The sequence below is a fragment of the Mastomys coucha genome, unplaced genomic scaffold (assembly GCF_008632895.1).
Source record: "Mastomys coucha isolate ucsf_1 unplaced genomic scaffold, UCSF_Mcou_1 pScaffold6, whole genome shotgun sequence".
Taxonomy (NCBI): Eukaryota; Metazoa; Chordata; class Mammalia; order Rodentia; family Muridae; genus Mastomys; species Mastomys coucha.
In genome coordinates this window covers 103,056,227-103,077,409 of record NW_022196912.1, presented here as the reverse complement: position 1 = coordinate 103,077,409, position 21,183 = coordinate 103,056,227, and the positions used below count along the sequence as shown (strand labels likewise).

The 21,183-nt window shown below is 42.7% G+C and overlaps 1 protein-coding gene across 22 annotated transcripts in view; it reads right to left on the bottom strand.

Annotated features, from left to right (window-relative positions):
- Nrxn3 (neurexin 3) overlaps nucleotides 1-21,183 on the bottom strand; it is a 1,683,426-nt gene that overhangs the window by 1,515,190 nt on the left and 147,053 nt on the right. For all 22 annotated transcript variants that reach the window (XR_004114172.1, XR_004114173.1, XM_031355959.1 and 19 more), the window contains one exon: nucleotides 13,763-15,138. Coding sequence is in view for 20 of the 22 variants with exons in the window: in XM_031355959.1 (XP_031211819.1) it covers nucleotides 13,763-14,471 (709 nt within the window). In the remaining 2 variants the exon portion in view is untranslated. The remainder of the gene's footprint in view (nucleotides 1-13,762; nucleotides 15,139-21,183) is intronic.

Genomic DNA, 21,183 nt, shown 5'->3' with positions numbered 1-21,183 from the left:
AGAATCTCTTCTATGAAGTTTTCTCCTACTTCCAACTCCCTTTCTGTCTCTGGTCCTAGAGTCGTTCTGACACGTGTGTGCCTCTCTGCTTATTGGGGTTCCAAACTAGAGCATAAGGTCTTTAAGGCCAGAGACCACCATAGTAGATAATAGTCCCTCACTTAACAGACATTCAATAAATAAACCTATTCCAGTAGTTATAGAAGGCATAGTCTACCACACTGATGTTATATATCAAAGTCTGCTTTGCAAGAAATTACCCTAAAGAAATCAAATTTGCCCCCAGCAGGTGCTTTTTTTCAGCGGAAAACAACTTTGGGGTAATATTAGCAGCTGTGAGGCCTCCAAAGGATAAAATGTAACTGAGGACCTTCTGGAGATTCTGACCAGATCAACAAGACCACCAGACACAGGGAGACCATCAAGAACAGCCACTCTGGTATCAGGGGTATTTTAGAATCAACCTCCACCTAACAGTGTAAACTCTGGGAGTGAGATGCTATTACAGTAGCTGCTATAGAGACTGTAGATTTGAGTTCCCTTCTGTTAAGTGGCCACCAAGCTTTTCTGAACAAAAGCCCTCATTAACAAAGAACATCTTTACAATGGTCTCCCAGTAGCTGAATGTTTATGTGTGAAAAATTGCATGTGAGATAACTGTGTTTGTCTATTTCTTTCTTATATTTCCTAAATTCTTTCTTACCTGTTTTTTTTAAGCTGCTGATCCACACTCCCTTAAAAGCCTGAGATGGCTGTTCCCTGAGAGGTTCTGCCAGCACCTGACTAATACAGATGCAGATACTTACAGCCAACCATTGGACTGAGCCCAGGGACCCCAATGGAAAAGCTAGGGGAAGGACTGAAGGAGTTGAAGGAAATTGCAACCCCATAGGAAGAAGAATATCACCTAACTGGACCACCCAGAGCTCTCAGGGACTAAACCACCAACCAAAGATTATACATGGAGGAAGCCAGGACTCCAGATACATATGTAGCAGAGGATGGCCTTATCTGACATCAATGGGAGGGGAGGGAGGCTTGATGCCCCATCATAGGGGCATGTTAGAGGGGATGAGGTGGGAGTGGGTGAATGGGTAGAGCACCACCCTCATAGAGGCAAAGGGTAGTGGGGAGAGAGAATACATAGGATGGGGGAATTGTGGAGGGGTAACCTGGAAGGAAGATATTATTTGAAATTTAAATGGATAAAAAATGATAAATTAAAAAAATAAATAAATAAAAGTAAAAGCCTCTTGTTTAGAACACACATACACACACACACACACACTACACCACACACCACACACTGAAAGGCAGGTGTACATGATAAAATGGGTGGGAGGGTCTGGTTTCAGAGAATCCCAGAGCCAGGGAATCCTTGGGTTGAGGGTATGCACATGCTACTCAGGCACCCTTCTCCCAGGTCCACATCAACATCCTATGTACCCCTCAATGATACCACTTGACAAAGCATGCGACCTATGGGCCAGTGGTCCTAACTAATCATCTAACTTTTCCTTTGTAGTTCTAGTTTATTCAGCTCTCCTGCCCAGGTATCCACTTCCTCCTCTATATGACTGCTTTTTCTACATCTAAGAACAATTATCCTGATCCCAGTGAGGCTTAGCTTCTCCAGGGAATCTACAGGAACTAATGGGTCCTTTCCATCTCCAGTGACAACAGCATGCCTGTCTCAAACAGCCATTCACAAGCATTTACATGATCTTATGCTAGCGGCTGGCTATAATTGTTACAGAAAACTGTTGGTTTGTAAACAAAACCCACCACCAAAAAAGAGTCTTTTGAGCTTATTTTCAAGCAGAGCAAACCAAAAAGAATATATATATGCTTAACAGAGATTCAATAGAAGCTGTCTCACATAAACACTACCTTTCCCACTGAAAGAGAGATGGTATTTCTAATGATAGCCAGTGTGGTCTAGGTAATGAATGAATTCAGTGACTCCTTTATTCAACAGACACTATTAAGCTCATATGCATAGAAACCTGAATCTATCCATGAGTTAGTGAATCCTTACATACCAATAGGCAAACTCAGACAAATAGGTAGACACTGAAACACAAATGTACCTCTCAGGGTTATACACAATATGCTATATTAAGGTAACAAACTCTTATTGAGTGTCTGCTGTGTGTCAGACATGCTCTTCACACAATTCTGTGTGTATATCAAATTACAAAGGAAAAAGAGTAAAGGCTTGTGTTTCAGTGTCTACCTATTTGTCTGAGTTTGCCTATTGGTATGTAAGGATTCACTAACTCATGGATAGATTCAGGTTTCTATGCATATGAGCTTAATAGTGTCTGTTGAATAAAGGAGTCACTGAATTCATTCATTACCTAGACCACACTGGCTATCATTAGAAATACCATCTCTCTTTCAGTGGGAAAGGTAGTGTTTATGTGGGACAGCTTTTATTGAATCTCTGTTAAGCATATATATATTCTTTTTGGTTAGCTCTGCTTGAAAATAAGCTCAAAAGACTCTTTTTTGGTGGTGGGTTTTGTTTACAAAACCCCTTCTTAGTTTTGTGTTTTATAGTTCCTAAGGAGAGTCCATCCTCACATACAACCCTGTAACATGAATGGGAAAACCTAGCTGAGCAATCACAACGTACATTAAGGACAGGGAAGCCGAAGAGAGCCAAGAGACACATTAAGATACAGCTGAGGTTATATACATGGGGGAGGGAGGGAGATTCCCACCCTGCATTAACTCAAGGCTGAAAATTGGGATGAGTACACATAAAACTTTTGACAGCACTAAACCCCACGGATCCTGAATACATGTCAACTCTTACAAATTACACCTACTTCTCAATAGCTGGGTGTGGTCCATGGCACCTGGATTGTTCAAATTCCCTTTTTGAACTCAAAATTATGCCCACAGCCTCTTTTTAAAGTAAGCTATTTGGGAAGGGGAAGAAAATGATGGTTAAGAGTAGTTGCTGCTCTTGCAGAGGACCCAGATTTGGTTCCCAGTACCTACACAGGGGTTTGCAACCATCCATAACTCTACTTCCAAGGGATCCAAAGCCCTCTTCTGGCCTCTGCCAGTACCAAGCACACACATGGTACACAGACATCTGGGTAGGAAAACACTCATACATATAAAATAGAGTCATTTATAAAATAAACCAGTTTAAATCATAAAATTTATGATAACTTGTTCCTTGTTATTTACTATCATGTCAACAACATAACAGCTGATACAGGGTTAACCAAGAGCCAAGACTGGCCTCACTTGATTGAGGTCCAGGAGAGAATTTATATAGTGTATTCCAGTCTATACTCGCATGGGGAAAATTTCTAGCAAAGTCTAAGCTTTGCATTAAAGTTATGGAAAACATCAAAAAAGAATCTTATGCTTTAAGTAAGGTTTCAGGTTGGGCCATATTCACAGCTATCCCAGGGTGCATGTAGCCCTCAGGCTACAATCTGAAAATACCCTCAATGGCAAGAGAATCTCTTATGAATTTTACTTTGACATATAGTTAATTCCTGCAAAAAAAAAAAAAAAATCTAGAAAGATCAGTACCCAGCTACCCTCTCATTCATCCTCCTTACCCACATGGCCCACAAATAATTACTCTAAATGGAATGGGACATTGATGTGGCTGGGGAGCATAGTGTGGCCTGAAGACAGAGAGTCTTGATACCCTGAGTAAATTAGAGATACATTAAACTAACCTGAAAAACACCAAGCCCCGCATCATTACAGGTGACTAGCCTGCTGTTGATGCTGCTTATTTTGCAGAGGGTAGTAGTTAATTGTAAGTCAAGACAAATAAGTAGTTAAACCTAATTGACCTTAAAGTCACCTTAAAGTCAGCATCCCAGCATCCTTTAAAATGTGCTTTGGCTTCCATGGAAAGATCACAGCTGGAAGGCCATAGAAACATGTTACAGTCCTCAAAACGAGTCATGGGATCTGTACTTCTAATATCATAGATTTCTTCTGCACAGCAAGAGCCCCTTTGGATTTCAGCACATCCCCCAAGAAGAAGGCAGGCTGCAGCCTTGTCCTTTCTGACATAGACTGCAGGAGGATTAGTCTTTCTGGGATCCCTCAGATCTGAGGCTCAGCACTCTCCAAGTCCACTCTTTCCCATTCCATTTAGCCCTTCAGAACTAAGTGTGCAAGAAACAGGGCCCCATCTGGAGAGGCAAGAAGCTTCAGAAAGTGAGATGGAAGGGAGAATCCTTGAGTGTCCGATGACCTCCCAGCCTCCCTGGCCCTTTTCCTGCTGCTTGGATCACAAGGAAGTGATTTCAGCTCTGCTATCCAGCTTATCTCGCCTCACAAGGGGTGTCCTCCTTTTTATTTGAAAACAGTTTATTAAGTAAATAAGCTGTACACTCTCTCAGGGCATTTTCTCTGTGTTCCAGGGCTGCGGGCAACATCCTTCCAATCGCACCTACAGGAGCGGTTACGGGGTTGTCTGGACTGTACTGTCTTCTAAGGTAGAGATTTCAGCCCCAGTGTTTACAACTGTCACAAGACTGCAAAGAGTCTTTCTTCTACAAACTTCATACTGCCACACCAAACAACTTTAGGAAAACCAAACCAGCAGAGGAGAAGCGAAATGACGAGAGAGAGGTGAATAGTGTCTCACTGTGAAACTTGGAGGAAAAACTCCCCTGTCATTTTCTTAGCTGCAGAGACACTGTAGTTGGAGGTGGATAGCTCAATTGGTAAAGTGCTTGCCCTGTAACATGAGGACCTGAGTTTGATCCTCAGAGCCCTTATTTTTAGGAGTAAATGTGGTATGGATTAGGGAGATGGAAACAGGTAGCTACTGAAGACTCACTGGGTAGCCACCCTAGTGTTCTTAGTAAATTCCTTGCTAGTGAAAGAGATACTATCCTCCTTTTTAAAAAAAGGTAGGCAATAGAACAATAGAACAATAGCTGGCCTTCACACATGCACATACCATATACTTACACACACATATACACATATACACACATATAAACACATACATATAAACACATACATACACACATATATATGCATACACACATGCACACACTGTATTCATCTAAATAAGGCTCCTAAATATTTCACTGCTGGAAAGCCTGTACAAGAAGCTGAACGGCCCCACAGTTCTTGCCCTGCCTTTCCGTCTGTCATCAATACCACTTTCAAGCCTGTGTTTTCCTTGCACACTATAGGGTTATCCCTGCAAAAGCTAAAAGCTTTCATCATTTCTAGGACTAGATGCAAAGCCAGGTTTATCACTGCATAAAGACATAAGCAGTTCAGCCCGCTGACTATGAGGTCAATTTATTTTTAAAGCTATTGGTTCCTGGGATTATAAGAAAAGAGAACTTTAGAAAATATAGCAGCTAGGAACCTCATGGATAGCAGTCAAGGCCTAAAAGCAGGCACAGACAATGACACATTTGAAGGGGGCCCCATATTGCTTTTAAATAGGTCACCCAAAGACACCAATTCCTGGGGAGCAGCAACAGTAATAACAACCCACTGGTAGTGTCGCTTTCCAAACAGATCAGGAAGACAGGCCTGGGGAGCCATGCTTTATCCTTCTTCTTTGCTGGCCACAGCCTGTCACCTGCAACATAGCCCCAGAGAGCTAAGCAAATCAAACAACCCACTTAAACTAGAAAAGCCTGGGAGAATGACTATAGTCATCCCTCCATTTAAATACTAGCTTATACCTCTGAATCTGTGGCAAATACTTGCAAACAATTCCTAACTTACCTCTTCCTCCCCTTTACAAGGTGTATTCCTCCATACCTTCCCTCCTTCCACTCCCCACCCCATCCCATAAATCTTCCAACTCTTTTGGTTATAAAGTGGCACACGTGTCTGTGATGAAGTGTGGTCACTGGTTAGAGAGAATCACACACACATACACACTCAGCATGACATTGCTATCGCTGGACAGCAACGAGTCTTCCCCACCAGGTTGGGCGCAGCGAGGTGGTACCTGGAAGCCCATGATATCTGGAGGTCCTTAAGGTTAGGTCTGGTACCTTGTAAGGGGGCTCAATCAAGTTAAGATTTAGTGAAGGTTTAATTTCATCATCATAAATCCACCTCAGTTATCCTGCCCCTCCTCTTACACACATGCAAAGAAAAGGAGAAGAATAACACAGATAAAGGAGTTTGGTTGTGTTTCATGTGAAGGAAAACAGAAGGCAGCAGGAAATCAGAAGCCTGATAAAATAACCCAGGAGCCTCCATTTTTCACTAGCTCCAAGTGGGTGATGGGCATCTCCTGGTACCTAGGAACCCAAACGTTAACTCTGAAAGAATTGTTCTCCTCCATCGATGCTCCTCCAGCTGCTGTAGCGCTGTCCAGCCTCCAGTTACTTTGCTGCAAATTGGAGTCTTTAGAATGGGAACCAAACGCTCATTTTCATCTGTTTTCATATTTTCTCATATTCTCTCTTGCTCTCACTGGCTGGGATCAGCAAGGCTCCTGGGACTGGTCCAGCTGATAACCTCCTGCACCCAGAATTTGACATTTTGCTTATCTTAGAAGTCCAGGGAGGCAATGCTCCAATTCAGGATAGAGACACAGGCCATTTGTGTTAATGAGGGGAGCTAAGTGGGAATAAAATGTCATGTTGGGGGTCTGGGCACTCCATCTTAAGAGAAGTCAGTGACCAAGCTCAGCCTCACACCTTCTATACATAACAAGTTCAGTGACACCCAGGGGGTCTGCATCTCCTCATCCATTTGCAAAGATGAAGCTGCTCTCTGACTTGCTTGGCTGCTTGGGAGCCACATGCAATGGATAGGGTCCATCTGAGAAAATCACAGTTAGCAACCCCATGCTTTTGGACTGCAGGCACACTGCAATAGTACTTGATTTTGTGTGTGTGTGTGTGTGTGTGTGTGTGTGTGTGTGTGTGTGTGTGTGTCCCTGGAAGTCCCCTTCCTTTTGTTTCAGCATATTTAAAACTGGGATACATGAAAATGGTGGAGGTGGACAAAGCTCAAAGGAATGCCTTGAAACTTCTGCAAAGCCACACAGATACACAGCTGTTCTTACACAGGCCAGGAGCCCCAAAGCCAAGAGACTATGCAGGGAGCTTCCTACACTTTGACTCATTCACTACTCTCAGAAACTCTGAGATCTGGTTTCTTATGATCATAACAGAACATGATGAAGAGGGTGAGCTCTAAAGCCAGAGAGTCTAAGTACCAAGTCCAGATTTGCCTTTTATCAGCACAATCTCAGACAGATCACTTGACCCCATCTCTCGAGTTCCTTACCTACAAGGTAGAATTAGAGTTGTGGGTCAAGAGTGGATTGAAGAGCTATTACATACATGCAGAGCAGTTACAACCACATGGCTTTCAAGCAAATTCTTTGTGGTTCTTAGGTGTGGCCGGTTATTGTTATTTATTATTACTAATGAAGATACCTCACAAACTTTATCCAAACACTTACAGCCTATAAATGGACGGAATGGTTTCAGTCTGGATTATTTTTGCCCCAGAGATCATACTCTTAGCCACTGTCCTAAATTTTGTCTGAGTTCCAAATTTCTTTGCCCCTTTTTCTTCACCTGCAAAATTGATGTCCATCATTTTGACCTTACAGGATTGTAAGGATTAGATGAGCCAATAAATATGAATGTACCAGAATTTCAGGTACATGGCAATATTCTACAATGGCAATAGTGATAATAACTCCTCTATTACTGTGTCCACAGGACAACTGATCTGGGCAGAACCATACCCCAAAGCACTCATTACTATGACCTACTCTGCAGAGCCAATGAGTAAAGTGGCAATCCAGTGGCCAGAGGGCACATGCACATCCTCATCCCATCCCCCAAGCACATCCTAAAACCCACCTCTCTTCATGGTAAATGAAGGAGGGGGACTCAGCTGATGGGCAGCTGCCCCAGGAACCAGAAACCATCTTTTCCAATGCGGTCTGCAAAGGGAGATAGGGGTCTTGAAAATAATTAGCCCCCAGTGCTGGGCCTGCGGTATCTCATTACCAAATGCAAATTCAAGTTCACATGCCACTCCAAGGCTCCTGGCACAATGCCTGCCTGACCCTCAACCTTGCTGAATGTGGTCCAAATCATTCTCCACTACCCACACCCTTTTCAGCTTGCAGCTGGTGTTCGGTCTCTGCAAAGGAGGAAAAGGAAAGCTGCTCTCGGTCCAGTGAACGGAGAACAAGGAAAGGGGGTCTTATTTCTTTAAGGGCGGAGGCAGGGATGTTATGGGAGGGAGAGATTAGAAAAATTGTTCTTCCCTCAGCAGTTAAAAGAGGGATAATTGGAGCAAGTGGCAGGCGGCTGTTCTGCCATTTAGCATACAGCATACCCAGGAAATCTCACTTGGTAATCAGAAGGATAGGAGGAAAAAGGAGCAATCAGACCCCTATTCAAGCTCCGTTTAGCGACAGCCCCTGTTGGCTGGCTGGCTGGCTGGGATGGGCTGGTAGAGAGCAGGGGCTGATCCCACAGAAAATCTGAATACGAGGTGGGGAGTCAGGACTCCGGAGCACAGTCCCTCCTTTGTGTCCATTGTAAGACCTTTCTGCTGCTCTTCCTACTCTCTACCACAGAGAAGTGTGGGGAAGGAAGCTACTTTTCTTCATTTGATTGCTCACTGCGTCCTTATCCCCAGGCTTCCAAGGCCTTAAGAGTTGACACGGATTGCCATGTGACAATTGCAACAGAGTGTATATTCAGAAAAAGGACAGGAGATGACCATGTTTGACTTCAACAGAAAGTTCCAACTGGGGCACTCCTGGTACCATAACACTATCCTGAGAACCTTGGAGAATGCTTAGGTGTAAGTCAGCTCCTCTGGGAGGATGCCATTCTCTGGTTCTGTTACTTGGAGAAGAGAGGTACAATTTTCAATAGAAAGAAAAGTCACTGAAATTTGCTTTCTGGGAGGTAAACCAAGACCACACAGCAGTGATGAGACATCAATCAAACCAGCTTGACTACTTCTCAACCAAATGATGTGTGATATCATGTAGGCTCATCTTTTGAGATTCGTTCAGGAGAACAGGTCAGCTCAGACCTTCTCTGTTGTTCCCTCTTCCTGCCCTCCCACAACAGGCTGACTTCATGTTCGATGAAATCGTCAGGGAAACTGGGACTAAGTTTTGTATGCCTTGGCAATGAATTGATGCTTCACAACTATAAGGTTGCTGAGAAATTCAGCGTGTGTACTTTCATAACTAAGAACCCTTTAAAATAATTATCTCAACTCATTTAAGGGAAATAACAAATTTTCCAGAACCTATGAGGGTACTTGTCCCTAAAGGAAGCTGGGGACAGCTGTTTACTCTCTGGCTGCTAAGCCTCAAGGCTCCCATCATAGGATGGAACTAGACAAAAGGACCATGAAAAGTGCTGGGCCATGGTGCCCTCACTAAATTCCAAACCACATTCATTATTTTAAAACTTTTTTATCTGACCTTCTTCTGTCTTTATGGACATTTACTGGTGGAGAATCAAAACATCTGGTTTATAAGCATAATACCTAAAAGTAAAAACCTAAAACCTCTTCTCTATGCATATATCGTGTGTCATGATGCTTATATCATGTGTCTACTGAGGACATGAGCAGCAAACTGCAGTTTTCCCAAGTTCAGAAGTCAGTCTGCCTGCAGAGACCCAAGAGAAAAGGCAGTATGTCTGCTACCTTACCCTTGGGTGGCTCAGGTCTCCCACAACATCTCTGTCGTCTCCTCTTCTCAGATGGAATCAGAAAAGCCCAAAGCACATAAAGAGATGGGTGAACCTGTCTGTTCTTTCTGGGCTACAGGATGGGCACATTTCAGAGCCTTTGAGGCATGTAGAACCAGAGAATTCAAGAAAACAATAACACTGTAGGCCTGCTGCACACTATTGGACTGCTAAGGATAGCTCCAACAGGCCCCAACTATACTATAGGAAGCTGCAGGAACCCACCAGGTTGGCCCTGCTCTCAGAACTGGTAAAGCATCAAGCAGATCCTCACGCATTCAAATGGAAAGGTCCATACATCAAACTAGGACAATTTGGTGCTTGATACATAGGACCCACTACTGTGAGAAAGTAACCTGATTTCTCTTCTGTGGTGTGTGTGTGTGTGTGTGTGTGTGTGTGTGTGTGTGTGTGTGTGTGTGTGTGATATGAGGAGGAAAAGGTGTGGCTGCATGCCATTACCCACTTCACATTATCTTTAGGAACATGGCAGGCGTTTAGGCTCTTCATCACGATGTGTAATATCTGCTTGACACTTAGAAACAGCTTCCCCTTCCACATTTGACAGGTAAGTATTTATGCTTACTCTCCAACCAATGTGTGCGTACAACAGATAATTTTGTAATAATCTTTAGTGCAGTTTTGTCATTGGCCACACATGATGACAATTACTAGGATCAGCAGGCTTCAAATCATCCACAGTAAATTCCATCACCTCCCCAATATTGGTTTTCACCAAAACCGTTGGGTCATTCTGTTTCCAGGCTTTCGAGATGTTAGTTATCACAGAGTCTATTTGCTCTGCTTCTCTCTGTACAGGAGAAGAAATCTGAACCTTTCAGAAAGAACAATTATTAAAATATACATATTGCATTTAAGCATTAAAAAATCAACTGCATTCAATGTGTTCTGAAGAAATTCCACCGAGGACTGAATAACACATACATACAAAAATAGAGAAAAGACAAATTTTATATATATATATATATATATATATATATATATATATATATATATACAGTGTTGATTCTTCCTGCTGAAATTGCTGATCCAAATCTGCCTGGAGGAAATGAGTTTTTTGAAGCGCACACAAACACCAACACACACACACATAATCAGAGATGATCAGCAACACACTTGCAGACACCCTGGCCTCCTCAAGGAAGAATGCCAGCTTTCAGTGTAGGTTCTGAGAACAGAACAGATCACAGATCCTCTGGGCAAATGAGAAAGTAATCATGTCAGCGGTGTCTTCAGGAAGAAGCTTTGGAGAGTCAATTGGCTCCGGAAAGCACCTGCTTGTAAGAAGCCCTTAAATAGCTGCATTCCAACAGTGTGACTTTATGTGTTTGAGTCAGCTCTGGTCCTTACTCCACCAATTTTCTTCCTATGAGTTCAATGAGAAAGAATCAAAGCCCACAAGGGTGTCCAACCTTATACACTACACCATGACATTGTCATCTACAGATGACAATGTGTTGAACCCCATTTCTAAATATCTTGGGAAGGAAGTAGTCTGGGAACCTCAGGCTGGATATTTCTGTGGACCTAAAGGGCCACCATATGTGCACAGCATCTCCTGACATCATATGTGCCTGGTCCAGCCACAGGAAGAGAGATGTAAAACCCAGCCAGTAGGCAACAGAAGCAGGACAGCTGGAGAACATTTCTATATCAGCCCAATGTACATCCTGAAATGGGACCTCCAACCCAGTTCCCAACATGTCAATCTCCAACATGTTCCACCTGTAAAAATCAATTTAGTTTTGACTTTAAAAATATTTTAACATAGCTCCTAGTACATAAAGTTTATAACAAGCATAAACTGCTTTATAAGGGATGAACAATTCTCAAACTACTTTAAGAATACCCACAAACACACTCTTAAAAAAACAAAACCTAAAGCAGTAGGTTCTTACCTGAACAGATCCTGGGAAGGAGGAATAAGATACTTACCTGGCCCCACCCTCCTGACACAGCATCAAAGGCCCATTAAGGGAAAACTATTTCCTCCTGGTCAAGAAAATGAAATATCTGGCCAGGGTGGAGAACTAGCATTCCAGTTGGGCATGTAAATGGCCTGGCTAAGAGACCACCTATCAGGGAGACAGGACCATCTCTTGGAAGGCAAGTTCACCCTAAGCTACTTTGAAGAGATTGGTGGAAGAGTTATTTCTTTCATGAGATTTTCTTCCTTCCTCGAAGTCCCACCCCTTAGGAACCGCGTGAGGTTTGCCTGAGTCCATGCACCTTTCTGAGTCTTTTAGATAGACATCAGCATCCCTTTTCTTCTCTCTGTCTTTGTATTTCAGATCCTAGCCATAGCCTAAGTGTGCTTTTCTGGTACTTTGGGGGTCTTAATTCTTTCTTTAAAACTCACCTTCCAACCATGTGGGCGCTTGTTCACCATGCAATTGGCCTCTATGCCAGATTACTTCAAATGGTAAGGCTTCCCTTCTCCTCTCCTCTACTGGAGTTATAGCTCTTTTTCTGGGATTACAGCTTGCCTGCCATTTGCTTGCTTGCTTACTTGCATGTCTTAATCTAATAAAGGTTTCCTCAAGGTTTTTTTTTTTGAGTCCATTCTTAAATTCTTTTATTAATGAGACTAAGATCCCCAAGAAGGGAACCTGATTGCCAACATTACTCTGACTTCTTTGACTCTGTCCTGTGGCTCTTCACCTTGATAGTTCATTGGGATCATATGAGAAGCTTTAAAAATAGAGAGTTGATGAGATCCCACCCCTGGAGATGCAGATGTAATAAGCCTAGGTATGGCTGGAAAGCTTTTCAGCTCCTCCATGGTGATCTTACTGCTCAGCTGGGGTTAGTCTTCCTTACAGAACATCAGCACCTCCATGAAGAGGCCTGAATGCTTAGCAATACAAAACATCTCAAGAAGAATCATGGTGTAACCCATTCACATCCATACCCTCTCAAGATACATACCTGTGGATCCCACAGCCTCCATATCCTAACCTAACCTCTCAAGACACACACCTGCCCTCACTGGCTCCCACATACTTGATCACCTCAGTGATTTCTCGTCCCCAAATCGGAGCCCAAAGGGAGTGCAGAGGGCCAGCAATTAAATCTTATTTATATTTATATTTGCCATATTAAAGTGCTTCCTCAGATCTAACACCAAACAGAAGTTAGGAACTTAGTATGCAAGGTGAGGCCAGCTTAAGTTCTTTGCAGGTAAATCTTTCTTTCCCTTTCCCTCCTCTTTCTCCTCTCTCTCTTTCTCTCTCTGCCTTCTTTACTCCCTCCATGCTCTTCTTCCCTCCCTCTTTCCATCTCTTAATCTTTCTCAAGCTGTAATTAGATATGTCTAGTGTCGCTTGAGGAACTCCAAGCGACACTAGACTGGACATGGCTCCAGTCCAGCCCTGTGTCTATTCACACATATCTCAGCATATGAAACAATCAGGAAAGGAAACCATATTTAAGGTGGAGCCTTGTAGAATAGTCTCATTGCTAGAACAAGGACAGAAGGCTCTCAAAAGGATTCTGTGACTGCTTCTAGATGCCTCTCATAGCCTAAGGGGTGGCATAACAGGACTGAATTGTAACAGGACCATGTGCAGAGCATCCTCTATGTTCTGTATGGGTGAAGCTTGGGCTTAGGTCATGAGGAAGATATAATGTGGAATTTCACCATCCACCCACAGTGCTCCAAGTCTCCAAGAGTCAGGAGGGGCAGAGATAACCAACCACCTTGTCAATGACTCTCTTGTTTCCCACTCTGCTAATCCTGCCGAGCTGAATACAGACTCAGCAGTCTATACCATCTAGCCCTTTGAGTTGAGTCAGAGTGAATGGTTGAATAGCCTCTATTCTCTTCCTGCTGAGATCTGATGCTGTTTTTCCCCCACTGAGAGCAAGGAGATGAGTTTCACCTCCTTAGAGAGAGAGGTCCAGTTATCTACCATACAAGTGAGGCTGTGCTAGCACATAGAGCTGGTATCTAGCCAGCCTTCCTGCCTTCACCCAATCCAGCAGGAGTGTCTACAGCAGGTGAGAGAGGGTGGTCTTACCTTCTGAGCAGAGTGTACCACCATAGCCAGTGGTAGAACAGTCACAGGTGGGATGACCATCCAAGAGGAAGCAGATCCCACCATTTTCACAGGGACGCTCGCCACAGGGTCCCTCTGCTTCTAACTGGACGCTCTGGCTCCCCAGAAGCCGAGGTTCCGAGTTGCCATACTTGAGATCCAGCATTAATCCCTTAAAGCCAGGCATGCTCTGTACTCCATCGAGGGTTAGGGCAGAAGGTCGAATGTCAGCGGGGACGCCACCAAGGAACAAATCACTGACTACATCCATATAGGGCCGCTGGGGCCGTAGCTCGCCAGACTGGCCCTCACCATCAATCACCAGCCCAGTGCGCACACGGTCACGGCTCACCATGAGGAAGTGCCAACTGCTGTCGTTCACCTGCTTGTTGGACAACACAGTGGTCTCGGCGCAGTCCATGCTAAAGCGGAGCTGAACGCGGCCATCCACCAGGGAAAGGCAGAGGAAGTCACAGACACCACCATCATCCAAATACAGGAGCAGCCCAGTGGAAACATTGGTCTTGAACTGGAAGCTCAGGTCACTGCGCGTGCTTGCATCCCAGCGCAGGTAGCGGGCCCACTGGTTAGGGAGGCCCATGAACTCCAGACCCAGGCAGAGCCCCACCAGGGAGCCCAAAAAGATGCTCACCTTCAAGGTGAAGAAAACTGAGTGGAGGGTAAAGCTCATGGTGCCTGCTGGGTCGGAGCACAGAGGAGCAGGCAGTCCAGGGATCAGCTGTGGGGGCGGGAGGCAGGGGATAGGCGATTGTGAGGGAAAAGAGAGAAAACAGAGTGGTACAAGAAAAGACACAAGAAGAACACACACAGGAATGTTAGGAGGAAAGGTGAAGGAGAGGAAAAAGAACAACACAGCCCTAGATAGTCACACAAGCAAGAAATCCAATAAAGAGGGAGAAGAAACAGACAGGGGATGCAGGGTGAGGCAAATCAGGGATGAGGAGAGGAGGAAGTATCTTTCTCCAAGAAAAGATCTCAGCTATCCATGTGGATCCGGAGGCCTTGATTCAAGGAGGAGAAGGAGCCCAGGGTGGCAACAAGCCTTCTGTATTGTCTTCCTCCTGGCAAACTTGTTCTAGTCAGGGATACCAAGGACAGGACTGGAGCTCAGGGTGCCAAAGCGGGAGGTGAGCCAGGCGAAAGGTAGGCCCAAGCCAAGAACCAGTACTGAGGTTTGACAGTCTAGCAGCAGCAGGCCCTGGGAAAGGTAACCACAAGCAACTGAGTACTCAGGTGGAGTGAGGCCCAGAGCAGAGCAGAAGCAGGTTCAGGCTTCATGGTGCTGGCCAGAGTCAGTACTGCCCATAACAGAGCTCCCAGGACTCCAGAGAAAAGACCTGTTGGGGAAGGGAGAGAAGAGGTGAAGATTAGGGCTAAGCACCAACTATTACATCCTGTGGCACAAAGATTGATGAAGAGCTGATACCCCCAGGCTGTTCTAGATGCTTTTTCAATGTAGGTACTTCACACAGGACAGGGGCCCATTTCTCCCATGCCAGGGAAAGATCCTAAATCCAGCTCATAAGTACACACTTAAGATTTTACAAATTTAAATGCAAAAGTCGTGGAATTTCCCCAACGCTATGTCAGCACATTGTTGGAAATAGCCAGACTTGAAACATTAACATTTTAAAACATTCAAACACCCATATACAATATTTGCTTACTTATCTATTAAAAACATTTTTTTCTCTTTCAGCTTTGCCATCCACTACTTAAGTATAAGAGGTCCAAGACCTTAAACTTTAGAAAGAAATAAACATAAGAATCAGGGAAAGTGCATTACTAGACAAAAAGGCCAGAGTCTCTAACCAAATATCAGGGAAACTTTCTTTAAAATACAGACTTTAAAGTTAAACAATTTGAAAAGCTGAGTTTGGATTCTAATTCCTATCCATGAAACTTGAAACAATATTCTTAGCCTGTTTGTGTTTCTACTTAATAATTTGAAAAGCAGATGAAATAATGGCCTCTTTCCAAGACTGAGGGAAAAAGAAGTAAGATTAGTGTGGTATGACCCCAGCATAAGCTTTATACATCATAAGTGATCACTGGTTGGTTTCTTTCTAAAATGAGAAGAAATGGGTGCTACATGAGGTTGGGGTGTATGTGTCTGATGAGGGCAATGTATATGTACACAATATTGAGAAAATTTATGAATTGCTAAGAATTGTCACAGACACACAGTGAATCAAGTGTCTTTGATTATGACTAGAAAGGCAACAATATCCATTGAGCTCCGGACCTGGATCCTAAACAAAGTTGCTGCTCTATCTAACCAAACTGCTGAGTTCTCTGTTCCGATAAAGCAATCTGTGTAATTTCCAAGGACTGTGCAAGTTGCTTCTTACTCCTTGTCACAGTTGGTAATTCGCAGTGGTCTTCAATGGTCTCCTCGGAGCATTGCTGCCAACTCTAGTTACAATAAAGACATCAGCAAAGCCAGCTTATTCTGTTCTTTAAAAAGAAAGATGCTATCCCTTTAACCAGGGACAAATCCCTATTATGCATCTATATTCACAATAGTCTGGTCAAATTTATCATCAGAAAAGTCTTGGTTCTATGAAAGTGTTTTACTTAAACAGTATTTCCTGGAGTGTAGCATGGGTACACCCCCATAGACTCAAGAGATACTCAATATGAAAATAGAAATATACTAATGGTAACTAGCAGGTATTTGAGGGGTACACGTGCACTGGTTAGTGTTGCTTTGATAAAGGGAAATCAACTATACTCACACCACAGCTATATGTCAACATCACAAGCAACATCTTGTCTGTGACAAGATGAAATTTAGCCATGTAAACATCCAAGAAGAATAATCCAGAATAGCAGGAAGTAACGGCAGGAGACGTGACAGTCTCTAAGAATATGATTGGTATATTGGATAAGATATGCCAACCAGATTGAAAATCAGCATCCTCCAGAAGGGAAATTCTAGTCTATCTAACTCTAGCTCATCACAAGCACTACTAGATCAGCACAGCACAGCGTAAGTCACTGTTATACCAAAGGGTATCATGAACTGGTGAAGAACAAATTCATTTTGGAGACAGTAAATCACAGAAATAAGTCAGGTACTGGAACTAGATTGCTTGCTACAGTGACACTCTGGGGGCTGGGGAAAGCAACTGTTTCACTAGAGTGACTACCACAGGACATTGTCACATAACAGGAACAGTGAAATGTCTATACAAAGAGTGAACCATAAACAGAATTTAAGATCCACTATAAGGTCCCTTGACTTCTATTCCATGCCAAGACCTCTACATGACCCACTGTACACAAGGACAACACTGCTAAGTATGCCCTCAACTTTTCAAGATGCCAGCCCCAAGTGGTCTTGGAGGACAAAACAATGCCTGCCTAATTGTGGAACCCCGTGAATGAATGAAGAACACTGATGCCCAGGCAGCCACCTAAAAGAGTGGATTGTGGGAATTTACCCATCTTGCTTTATGGAAACCAAACAAATCTATGCAGATGAGAATCCACCTTCAGATTCCTTTCCTTCCCCCTCAGTCAGATTAGCATTGCAGATACCAACATCCCCACACTATACATCAGAAAGGATTAAGAGGTCTGAATGAGAGAAGCTAACCTTTTAAACCCATAGGTTCCTGGCGTCATTAAAACCAGTCCATCAAGACTCAACACACTACTGACTGGCCACATTTTCTCCTAAAGCTTCTTTCTTGAGCTGGGAGCATTCCCATTACCTGTGGGAATTTTGTCAACTGGCCAAAAGCTATATATGAACTTATATTAAGTACTCAAAGCCCCCACCCAACTGCTACTAGCAATTGTACTATATCTTTCTCCAGTCATCTAGCAGAAACTGCCAGGCTCAAGAAATGAGACAAAGGAAAACAAAGCACCTTCATGACCCAGTCAACCAATGGCCACCCACCCCTGAGTCCCAGGTCATCACGGGCAGTTGAGGATCATGTGGTTGGCTCCAGAACCCAGAAGGAAGGTTGAGGATAGTACTAAAGTTCCAAACACTTATCTGTTGTGTGGGAACCAAGCTAGAGAGGGAAAGTGAATGACATTATCTAATTGCCAGCTAATTTACATAATTGTCGAACAGCACCGTTTTAATGTTGGGTGAACATCTTTGCAAATGTCTCATATTCCGGCTGCTTAGGATGCAAGAGAGACATCACACAACTCTGTTATGTGGGCTATTTGCCACCGGGATAGTTCATAAGATCTGGTTGCCATTTGCCCTCCCCACCTACTCCTCTCCTTTTCCAATGGTCATAGAGGTTTAGTTGAGTTTGAAACAGACTCAAGAGACAGAACAATGTCTAAAACTAGAATGATTAGGATGGCATGATGATGTCCAACATCTGCTCTATACCCTGTAACACCTGGGTAGGGTTTTCAATCTTTCCTCTAAAGTCTAGAACATCCTTAACTGTTTCCCTTCTTGGACCCCTCTCCAGACTCTAAGGGCTCACTACACCTTTTATTCCATGGGTAGAAGATTTTTTTTACCACCAGTCCCATTTTGTGTTGTTCAAATGAAATTCACCTTAATTCACATAACCCAGGCTAGCTCATTAGGGTATTCCAGTCTCTTGGTCACAGTCAATGATTTAGAGTTAAGTCTGCCTTCAAATTTAGTCAAATTATACTTAATGCCATAACTTTAATTGGAATTATTGGCAACATGATCCTTTTTTACCATGTTGTTAAACTCTCAAAGTCAATACTTGGTGACAAATACCACTTTTACTATTAAAGATAATTATTTTTGAATGAAGAGCTAAGACACATAAGAAAGCATGACAGCATTGCTTTAAAATCTACATCTAATGAGGTCTGGAAAGGAGAGAGTTCTAGGACTTTATACAAACTAAAATGTTTTTTTATTTACACAAGTTTGAGTTGAGGCAAGACCAAGAGTCCTGATAAATACTATTCTAGTAATGCTATGCTATCAAAAGTAAGCATATCAATCTTTGGTAATTTGACAAAAGCTTCCATCTCCTGCTGCCTCATCCATATCTGAAGGAATTCTCTGTGATCTGAGACTCATATGCTGATACACATCACCCATGACCTTGGGCAAAGGCATAGGGCACAGTGCTTCTTCTCTCACTTTGAAGACAGATGGAGGTTTGTTCTAAATAGTCTCAGAAATTTACTCCTTCAACTAAATCACAACCCACCACCCACCCCCACTCACTCTCAACACTGCACCTACTTTAATATATAAGTAAGGCCCTGCTGCAAGCAAAGAGGGGTCAAGGCACAGATTCTTCTAAGATCTGAAATAGTTTAGAGACTAATGGAGAACATTGGCTTTGGGTCAGACACAGCTGTATCTAAATCTAGACTCTCATTATTATAGATACTTAACATTGGGTCTTTGTATATCCAAATAAGGGAAGTGGTTGATAGTAGTTACCCAATAATGTAATTTTGAGCTCCATCAATTGTAAAACTGTATGTAGACACAACTCTTAAAACCATGATGATATATCTAATAAAGCAGAATGCTGTTTAAATCCTCATAACTTCATAGTTCCCCAACTAAGTAGATACCAACAGAAATCCTTAATGTGTCCAAAGACATCTTAGAATGCTCATAGCCTTATTCTCTATAGTAGATCACCAAATGTCTACCTGTACCACAGACTACACATTAATTTTAATCTATTCATGAAAAGTAATATCCAAATTTGAAAGTGACTAGTCTTCATTTCTAGACCCAGTATGAATGACTCTTACAAATAGAATACTGAAACAAGTATAAGGCATGGATAGAAGGGAATGTACTATATATGTTTCATTTATATAAAGTAGAAAAGAGGCAAAAAAACATTTATTCAATGCTGTTGATCATCAGATAGGTGGTTACTGAGGAGAGGGATCAGAATAGGAAATGGAATTCATTTCAGAATTTCAGTGATACTTCAATGTGTTCAGTATGTGCAAACTCATAGACTGAGCAACTACCTTCTGTTTATAGATGTATGTTCCTTTGTATCTGTGTATTTCAATTAAGAACACATAATATAATACCTGTCATGTACTATATATCTATCTACTTTCCTATGACACCTAGGAGTTTGTTTTTGGTTTGTTTGAGAGGGGTGTTTTAGTGTGTGTGTGTGTGTGTGTGTGTGTGTGTGTGTGTATGCATGCATATCCATGTGTGTCTAGAGATGGTTTAAAAAAAGTTATTACTGATTTTGTGTTTGGAGACTGGAACTCCTTACTCATACTTTCCAAGATAAAGCCAATCCCTCATCTAGGAAAACATGAACCAATCTCCACCCACCAAGTTTTGCAATCATCCCTGTCTCTCTTAGTCCTTTCATATGTTGATCCTCCTTTTCACAACTTCTTCTCTAAGAAAATAACTTCACCTTCTATGGTTTTGTTTTCCACAGGAGCCTGCTGAGCCACTTCTAAACATACCCCAAGTTACCCCATTTTAGAAGTGTCTATCCTTCCCCTTTAGGTCAGAGAGGGGACAAGAGTCCCTGAGGATCTCTATTCCAGTTCATCAAAAGGACTTACAAAAAGGGAATTTGTTCATGCTGAAAAAGGATAACAGACAATGAGAGAAAGAAAAGAAACTTTTCCTTTAATCTTCAATGTTCACATACTATTTTACTTTAAAAATAATTCCCATTAAAAATAAGAAGTAGGGACTAGAGAGGTGGCATACTTCCTGCTCTTCCAGTGGACCCAAGTTTGTTAGGTTCCAAGTACCCAATTCAGGTGATTTGCAATACCTGTAACTCCAGCTCTAGGAGATCTGACACCCTCTTCTGGCCTCCTCAATTACCTGTGGCTTACACTCACACAGACATGAACATATAAATAAAAATAAATTAATATTGGGCTAACTTCCATTCTTGTCAGGAATACTAATCTATGACAGAAGAGATATATACCCGAGTAATTTGCGGACCCTAACCAATCTTCTAGACATGTTTCTCACAGTATGAGGAAAGTGAGGTATAGTGACTAAGACTTGCCACTAGCTACAGAGCAGAAAGCAAAGAAAGTGGGACTTGCTTGAGAGGCAGGCTGAGTTGGAAGAGCAGATCATGTCCATCCCACATTTTCATCAAGTGCTTGGGTGAAATGGAAGAGAACCCTCTGGTCTCTGAGCTGGTACCAAGAGTATATGGATGAGGCTTTGGAGATATCAAGGGATCATGGTAGTCTTACATTACAGCCTATGTCTAGTTAAACAAATTCTAGTGGTGATAATGGAAAGATATACAACTTGGTCCTCCAACATAACCAAGATACAAGAACGTACAATTTCTAGCTATGTAATAAACAAGAAGTGAGAAGTGAGATGGGCTCAATGTCTTATTCACACACATTCGTGTGTGTGTGTGTGTGTGTGTGTG